General features: G+C 40.2%; 1 protein-coding gene across 1 annotated transcript; it reads right to left on the bottom strand.

The window, feature by feature from the left end:
* Positions 1-357: 357 nt before the first annotated feature.
* Positions 358-1,794, bottom strand: LOC103372041 (transcription factor LBX1-like). The gene is made up of 2 exons (XM_008301565.1): positions 1,467-1,794; positions 358-863 (listed from the first exon to the last, which is right to left on the bottom strand). Exons 1-2 carry the CDS (start codon positions 1,792-1,794, stop codon positions 358-360), a joined length of 834 nt encoding a protein of 277 aa, XP_008299787.1.
* Between the last annotated feature and the right edge of the window lie 7,646 nt (positions 1,795-9,440).

The raw sequence follows: 9,440 nt of genomic DNA, 5'->3' as shown, positions 1-9,440 counted from the left end.
GGTGGAAACAATCGGCGCGAGCTTATAAAATGATTGGTGGAGGCCTTCCAGCCGTTCAGAGTCAAGGTTCATACATGAATCATGCGGTGAAATCTTTCTGTGGTCAGACTAACCAAATCTACTGGTGTGTGTTGCACCTGCATGTAGTTCTTTCTGAATGTCTGTTTGTCTGTTTGCATGTCAACATGTCACGTTTTCTGAGCGCGTACATGTCCCGCACAACGGCTTCCCTCACATCAGCACCGGAACTTCTGATTTAGAAACGCATCGCTGCGTAAAGGCTGAAATCCAGAGTTTGTGTCGGCTGACATGGTGCTACTGCTCACTGCTTTGGTGACCACTGACAGTCCTGCTATTTTAGTCATCCACGTCAATCTCCTCATCTTCATCTTCCGAGAAACACTTGCTGCTCAGTCGGTCTGTGTACATCGACGGTGCGGGTGATGGAGGCGACATGTGTGGCCTGCTCGGGCCGAAGCTGCCGGTGTCGTGCTGCTCGGTGTCGCCCGGTGCAGAAGCCATCCCACCGCCCAGACCTCCCGCCGCGCACTTCTCTAGCTCGGCCAGCTTGGAGAGCTTCTCAGAGGCCACAGCACCCACGGCTTTGGCGGACTCCACGTCAGCTTTCATTTCTTCCAGATCCCGCTTAAGCTTAGCCCGTCGGTTCTGAAACCAGGTGATGACCTGAGCGTTTGTCAGACCAAGATGCTGAGCGATCTGGTCCCGGTCCGCTGGGCTCAGGTACTTCTGGTACAAGAAGCGCTTCTCCAGCTCGTAGATCTGGTGGTTGGTAAACGCCGTGCGGGACTTCCGCCGCTTTTTCGGGGTGTTCCTCTGACCGAAGAGCGTCAGACCGTCTCGGCCTGAGAGAAAGGAAAGAGTCACATCATATCAGGTGTAAAATAAGACTGAAAATATGAGCGAGACCTATACACACACACACACACATACACACACATACACTATATATATAAAATGTGAAATCTGAATAAGCGACCACACTGCTGCAGCTCTTCCAGCCTGATGTCAGCCACTTAAACACCATCTGAAAACACTGAGGCCTCCTGTGTGGCATGTGTGCATAAAACAGGACTGAAAACTAGCTTTGGAAATTATTATAGATGATACAGTAACTTTCATTAGTGTGATGTTCAAACGCTGTGTTCAACTAAACACACGCTTGTGCTTCAGTAAATTATTATTATTATTATTATTTTTAAAGTAAATCCAGTCAGGCCCATGGTGTTGCCGTTTATATCTATTCAGAGCAAGTTGCAGTTCGTTTGGAAGCAGATAATACATAAAACTATACAGACATTAAAATACACGCTTCATGGGCATGTTGTTGTCTTTTATTTATCTGTTTTTTAAGAACACATTTTAGAAAGAAAAAAAAATGCTGCTGCTTTTGAAATGCTGATATCTCCCATAAAAACAAGACAACTAATTGATGGAGCAGCGTTTACCCTCGGCAGCCTGCAGGACGCTGACCTCCAGGCCCTTGAAGGTTTTGCTGGCCAGCTCCTCCAGCGCGCACAGCGGGGACGTCTGACTGAGCAGCGCCCGGCCGGACAGGCTGTGACCCGCGAATGGCAGCTTTTCTCCGGGGGAGATGAGGTGCGGCGGTCTGCTCAGAGAGTGGCTCCTTCTCACAGACGGCTTGTTGAGGATGTCCTCGATGCTGAAAGGCGTCAGTGGCTTGCTGGAGTTGGCCGGTGGCGGGAGCTGGTCCAGCGGACTGCGCCTCCTGTCCTCCAACACCGATGGGCATTCCGAGTCGTCCTTAGAGGTCATGACAGCTCAGCGGGTCACACTTGGAGGTGGTAGTTCAGATATGAGGCAGTGGAGCAATTTTAAAAAGATTTGGGGAAAATAAGGATAGTCCGCAGGACGGATCACACGTGGATCAGGAGCGTCATACTTCCTCGGGGCTGCAGGGACACCTCTGACTCCCAGTTCGAGTCCCACCGCGTCTCTCAGCCACTTCCCAAGAGTGACGTGCAAAGGGACGAGTCGAAGCCATCCGGTGGACGGTGATGCGCCGACAGTAACAGCGACTGTCCAACAGAAACAAGTTATTACGGACTGGAAGGCAATCAATTACTCTCTCTCTCTCTCTCTCTCTCTCTCTCTCTCTCTGTCTGCGTGAGAGAGAGGGAGGCAGAGACGCAGCCTGCAGGGCAGCGCTGATCACAGGCCGAGCGGAAGGAGGAGATAGAAGCAGAGGAGGCCACGGAACGCCTTTTCTCTAAAAGTAGACAATTTGTCTCATTTCTAACACTATGATATTATCCTCATTTGCATACTCGCCGTAATTGGCACCGGATCACCGGTGGCTGTCCGTCAGTCTTCAGGCCAATCACACAGCGAGGAACCCAGCGCACGAGCGGCTCAACGACCAATCCCAGCCAGGAAATGCGGGCGCGCGCTGTGCTGTAAACACAGTGGCAGGAGGCCAGCAGCCCGAACACAGAACACAGCATCAGCACATGGAGCTCCATTCATGCATTTAATCTCTAAACAAGCACACACGTGAGTCTCCTGATTTTAGAATTGGTTTATCTGGAAAATCATTTTCTCTTTCAAAGAAACGCACCCAGCATCATGACATGAGGCAGCTACTGTCTGGATGTTCTGATCTGTTCTGGGCCCTGTCTAATCCGGCAGGGTCCTTGCTAAACATGTTCGGTGGTTATATTTGTGAAACCGTCTCAGATGTTTGTTTTCTTGTCTTTTCAATCTCTCTGTTACTGTTTTAATAAACACATTTTTTTTTAAAGTTATTTATTCATTTATTTATTTATAAACATTTCAAAGCAACTGCTGATACAGTTTGAAGTCTGATAATCCAATTCAGTCGCTTTAGCTTGTCGTGTTTTCCACCTCTGTTGTTTCACAGCTGGACTTCTTATTATAATAAGTACATAAATGTTTTCCATGCTTGTGCTCAGATCATGTTTTTTTCACTTAAAACATATATATGCTCATTCCCTAGTTGTAAAGCGGTTCCTCAAAAATATGTTTAAAAAGAAAAATAGATCATGTGTGGGATTCAAATCGGGGAATTTAAAACAAGCAAATGAATCATAGATCTGCTGAAGCTTTCGATACCAACTTTTAAAAATTGACAGCTTTGAGCTAATTTCAGTCTATATTCAGATGACTGATGAGGCTTAAAGACTGCCACAGGATTGTATTTCGGGCGGGGTGGAGCGTTCTGACCTTTATTTTAGGAAATCCCTGGAGAATCAGAATATTTCCAGGGTTGGGGAGTCGCAGCATGAAGCCATGCAGAGGCCTGGCTGTACTGACCTCCCAGGAACACGCTGCAACGCTTCCTTCTACCGCGAGAACATCTGCTACACCTATTTACTGCTGTTACCATGGCAGCACAGCAGCCATGCTGCAGGCCAGCAATGGATTTATTTAGATTTTATTCCAGAATGTCAGTCATTCGATTTGATTTGTTGGCGGTGTGTAAATGAAAACATAAGAAGGGAAGAATTTGACCAATAAATAAATAAAACCTCAAGGTCCACATACTTTCTTTCATTTTTCATCTTTCATAGTCCTCACCAGTGGATGGAGTTTACTGCTTCTTCTTTGATTCCAAGGTTGACAATTAAATCCAACTGTTAAAAAAAACATTCAACGTCAAAACGTTGAAGTGCCATTAAAGACGAGAAATAAAAATACAAACACAGCAAAGAGATTTCCTCAACATTTCCTCCCCTTCCTTGTGGGCCTGTTTTTCCTCTTAGTTATTTGTCTGCATTTGCTGACATGAGAAAAAATATTTCTTAAGAAACTGTGCGTGATGCAGCAGTCAAAGATCTTGAATTTCTGGAGTTTTTCCAGTGGACCGGTGTTGTTAGAGCCGTTTTTTTCCTGCTCCCAGCGTTAATAGCTTATATGTTAAATACAGGTAATAAACAGGCCACGCTGGCTCCAGTGCCTCAGCTGGTGAAAGGTGTAATAGCAGGTAGTCGTTGTCAGGTATTTACAGTCCAAACATGGACAGAAATAGAAGAGCCGTGGCTGGCAGTGCAGAGAAGGTACAAAGAAAAAAGACTTCACTGGTGCAACAGATACATGAAAGTTGTTGGAAAGGAATGAGGAGGACGGAAATATAACGAATAACAAGTTTATTATTATTATTATTATTATTATTATTATTATTATTATTATTATTGTTGTTGTTGTTGTTGTTGTTGTTGTTGTTATTTTAAATCTGACAATTAAAGCAGCAATTAAATCAGATTAGGGTCAACATGAACTGATCATTACATTAGATTGGATTTTTAGACCCTTTACACGTTTGAAAGGAAAATCTTATTTTCATCGTTTCTCTTTTTAGATTAAAATGAAGAATGAACTGATGGATGTGTTGTGAATTCTAATTCAGTGTCAGTCCATCCAACAGGACCGCAGATCCTCGGGTTGCTTTTTGTAGAGTCATTAGAGGAGTTTCGGGAGGCCATCTGCCCTCACAGCCTTGTGGTGCTCTGATAAAGCCCTCGGACAGTTTTATTTCGTAATTTACTCCTGCTTTGGTCGTGCTGTGACATTTGATTACACGCCTTGTCTTGGATCTTTTCTTGCCCGTTTTATTCTCCATCAGTGAGTTCAACATGGACGCTGATGGATGTGATGTCTTCATCTGATACCCTCACCCAAATAGAGGAGCATTTACTTTTCATGTAGGATTTAATTTCAACTTTTGGAAGTGTGCTCTATGACCCGTATCAGCTTTGTCATGAATATGGACTCCTGCAACTGCAGGTGACTCCGTTGACATTACAGAGCAGCACACACACCTAAAAAAAGAAACACACGTAGTTTTGCCATGATGCTGACTGTTCAACTGTTAACTACAATAACCACAAGTCTTGGAAACACAAATGCTAAACGATCAAATTTAGCTGAATTTCTACATGTCTAAGGTTATTTGAGGCAGACTTAGTTTAAAAAAAAAAAAAAAGAAGAAATGTGTGTTACTTATGTGTGTATATAAATATATAATATTATTAAGATGATTGAATGTTTAAATAAAAAACATTTTCCTTTCTTGCAAAACCATTTTCCTTCTGATATATATTTATTTTCTTATGACTGTATTAAAACGTAATAAATAACTCGTGGTTTCCCATGAAAGTGACAAAAAAATAGAAATGAAACAACAAAAAAAGGAAATGTCACATTTCATATGCTACATGGGCCACGTACAGACACACATACAAATGCATCATTTACAGACACAGGAATGTACAGTGTCTATTCTGTAAAATGACATTAATTAATTAAAAACATTAATGTAGCCAAACACCCTTTATGAACACATTTGTCTAAAACTACTAAAACATCCGTCTGCGTAGACATACTGAGAAAGATAGTTACCTCAGAAAGAATTCAGACCCTTGCACGTTTTGCACACATGGCTTGTAAATAACTCTTCACAAAATTTCACATTTGTACTTTCACACTCAATTTATGCTGAATAAGCCATTATGACAACATGAAAATATGTTTCAGACACTGTTGCAAATGTATTATCACTTTGGCTGCATTTACAGTTCATCCTGTGCTTCCTAACAGACCCTCTAAAACATTGTCTGATATGGACGGCAAGTGTCTGTAAATTGCCATCTTCAAGGTCTCCACGTATTTTCCATGGGATTTAAGTTTGGATTTTGGTCGGGTCCCTCAAGAACAGTCACTTGTCCCAAAAAGTGAACCATTATCCAGGTCTCAGGTCGCTGTAGTCTGGAGCAGGTTTACTTCAAGGATCTTTTTGTATTTGGTTGCAATTATCCTTCCCTTAGGTCCGATGAGACTCTCTACTGCTGAGAAGCCCCCTATATTATGATGCTGCTACCAGAATGCTTCAATGTGGAGATGGCATTAGCCAGAAGACAAGTAGTGCCTGGTGTTCAACAGACATAGCTTTTTGGAGTTCTGCCTAAACAGGTCTTCACAGTTCATCTCGTGGCCAAAGTTCTTTTTGTGTGGTTACTCAGTTTGGCCAGATAAAAACACACTTTCAGGTTCTTATCATGGTCCATTGAGTGTATACAAATGTAGACATGTGAAATATATGCATTTCAAATTAAATCTGCAACACAATAAAATGTGCAAAAAGCAAAACTGTCTGAATATTGTGTGAAGCGACTGTATCTAGTATTTGGGATGATCATTGTAAAAGGTTCTGTCAACATCAATCCCAGATACAGAGCAGGTGAAAACTCATTCTATTTAACCAGCATGTTCCAGCAGAAATGTTTGACATCCCAGACAGACATTCTCATAAAAGTGACGGAATGCCACAAAGTTTCAAGCTGATGAAAAAAAAGGCAGATCGGTTTTTGGAGCAGTTAAGGAGGTTGGGGTCTCAAGGACTGTTGTAGCATAAGCATAAACTATCAGAAAATGGTTTACCATGACAGTAACTTCAGGTAGCATGCTTGAGATTGTTGTCTGTCTCTTTATGCTAGCTCTGTAATGGATTGGAAAACCCTTCAGGTTGTAACCTTCCCTTGCCTGAAGTCGTCTGGGATAGGCTCGAGCTCTGTGTGACACTTCAGGATACATACATACATACATACACACACACACACATATATATATATATGTGTGTGTGTGTGTGTGTGTTTAAACATATATATATATGTTTAAACAAAAATGCAAAAGAATTAAGACACAAGAGCTGCAGCAGCTCCCTACAAAATGTAAAGTAATTATTCAATTTGAAGTATTTTTACTTTGATCTAGAAAATCAGTATTTTGTTTTCCAAATGCGAAAATGTTAAAAATGTTTGACAGCATTACAAGCTACAGCGAACTCATGTTTATTTATAAATGAATCTTATGGATGTAAATGTAGATTTTGAAATGTTGCAACCACATTAGTGATCAAAATCATAAGCGAGAAAATTGTTCATTGCAGTCAAATATGTGAAAGTGTAATTTCTGCTGGAAAATTGCAGGATTTTTTTCAGCTTCACTGATGCTCTAGAACACAAGTTTAGTTTTATTTTGTACTGACTTCCCAGTATGATCAGTCTCTCTGCTTTTTAAAATGTTCAGATGTCTTCTTACCAACAGAGAATTGTTAGTGAACTTTCACCTAAAAGCTATCAAATGAATGACAGTGTTTCTTAAGGTTCTATTTGAGGTCCTACACTATATCACCTTTAGATGCTGCCACTAGCACATGTCATCAGCAGGCATGGTATCAAATTCCATAACTTCACTGATGTCACACAGCTCTCTATCATCATGTCTCCTGATGACTTAAACCTAATCACTGCCCTTTTTCCATCTGTATTTTAGACATCACGTTATCGGTGGAAAATAACTTTTCTATGGCTTAAGCAGGACAAAACTTGATGATTGGTCATGAGACTGACAAAGAGACATTCAATGTGAAACTGCAGGCACTGATATGTCAACAAGTAGAAAACTTCATCTTTTCAGTTTTAAGCCTCAGATTAGAGTCAAGATGAAAAGAATATTGTTTTAATATTTTCTTTTGTCTCAATCACTTTGTATTACTTTCTATTTGTATGAAAAGTGTTGTGCAAATAAAGTCTGAAAGTCTGGCTTGTGCTTTCAACATTGTATTTTCTTTGTCTTTAGAGTACAACGTATTGATGGCTATACACTAGCTGTAGAATTTAAAAACATCAAATTTTCACAATGCACTGAATAAACAGGCTAAAAACCTCACAAAGATCACACTGAGGCTTTTACAGAGAATGGTTAGAATTTTTTTTAGCATCTAATGCCATCAAAAAGATGTTGCAACCACATGAAAACTCTCCAAGCACAAGTTGAAATAAATTTCAAGGTGTTAGCGTTAACACGATCCCTGTGTGGACCCAGAGGGCAGGATGAAATGTGTTCAGTCTTGCTCCAACAGACTGCTGTCTTCACTGAGTGTGGCCCGTGACTAAAGTGATTTATTCATTACTGATGACTGATGACAACAGACTGATGTGTTCATTAATAGTGAGTGGTGCCACCAAGCCCTCCCTTCCCTCTCTACTGCCCAGCTGCAGACTGTGACAAATCGTCACTTTGATGAGAAAAACTTGTTTCTCCAATTTCAGTGTTAAATTTTTTTTAACTTCTTGACTTGTATGGGGATGTGAAAGGCGAGGACATGGTTATTTATATGCTGTATACAACTTTGATCCCCATGAAACTCTAAACAGCAGTTGGGAACATTTCAACAATACTTATTTTATTTTAATTATAGGAGAGAACAGAAAAAGCTGCTAAAAGTTTATTTCCTAAAAAAAAAATGTGTCTTTCTTTACTCTAGAATGTAAAAGAAATATTTTGTATTTATAGTTTTATATTATTGTGTTATTAATTTCATTTATTTTCTGACCAATGGTAATATATGCAGTCACCAAAGACAAAATGATTGCATATGTGTTTGTGTAAAACATTTTTTTAAATTGAATTTAATTATATAGGAATGGAATTTCTAGGGGACTAGGTTGCCTGGTGCTGCAGTGAAAGATTCAGGACCACAGGTAATCATGTACTACATGCATGTAATAGGAAGATTGAACATTTTGCCAAAAACAAGCCAATAGATACATTAGCAAGGTGTGTTAGTATTAACATTCTGTGATTTTGCAGATACAGCACAATACATTGCTTTCCTTACTATGTAAATTTTAAAAAAACTGAACTAGGGTCGGTCTACTTTCCTTTACAAGATATTTGCAATTGCAAATTAGTTATATAAACAGAATCTGAATGGAACATTCTGGAATTTTGAAAAACCATCTGCTATTCCTGTTCTTAAATGGCTAAGTGTTGAGGAACTAGGATTTAACAAAAAAAGAAAAAAAAGAAACAAAAAAAGTAATTTCTTTTTTGTAGATACTTATCCATAGTCAGTGTGTTTTGTACAGGTGGCTGGCACTCCCCAGAATGTAAGGGGAGTGTAACTGAAAAATTTGTGGATTCAGTGAGTGAAAATAGTTATTGTGACGTTTCACCGGGTTGCTGCACCCCTCCCTCACAAGCATCAGAGTTGAAGTTGATGCAGGGTACACTACAAAATAGGTTGTCCTGAATTTAGCAGAAAAGATCTGCTTTGAAAGCATTACAGTATACCACAGATGTAAGTATACCCATGTGGGATATCGCTTACATATCAAATGATTAAATATTCCATCACCTCTCAATAATTGCAGAATTTTAAAGTTCAAAAGTAGCCATTTGTGATTATTAACAATCAAAACAAATACTATAGAAAGACAACATAGCTAAGTGTTGGGAGGTAAGGCAAACAACTAAATAGACAGAATTCTGTTTTAGTTGAACACAGTATACACAACAGCTCGAGAGAAAAAAAAAAAAAGATTTGAAGAGTTAAACACGGAGGTTGACGTGATAGGTGGTAGAAGGTGTGGCAATAACAC

This window comes from Stegastes partitus, unplaced genomic scaffold, assembly GCF_000690725.1.
Source record: "Stegastes partitus isolate 25-593 unplaced genomic scaffold, Stegastes_partitus-1.0.2 Scaffold1686, whole genome shotgun sequence".
NCBI classification, from domain to species: domain Eukaryota; kingdom Metazoa; phylum Chordata; class Actinopteri; family Pomacentridae; genus Stegastes; species Stegastes partitus.
The sequence above is the reverse complement of the archived record's forward strand: the minus strand, read 5'-3'. Positions and strand labels throughout refer to the sequence as shown.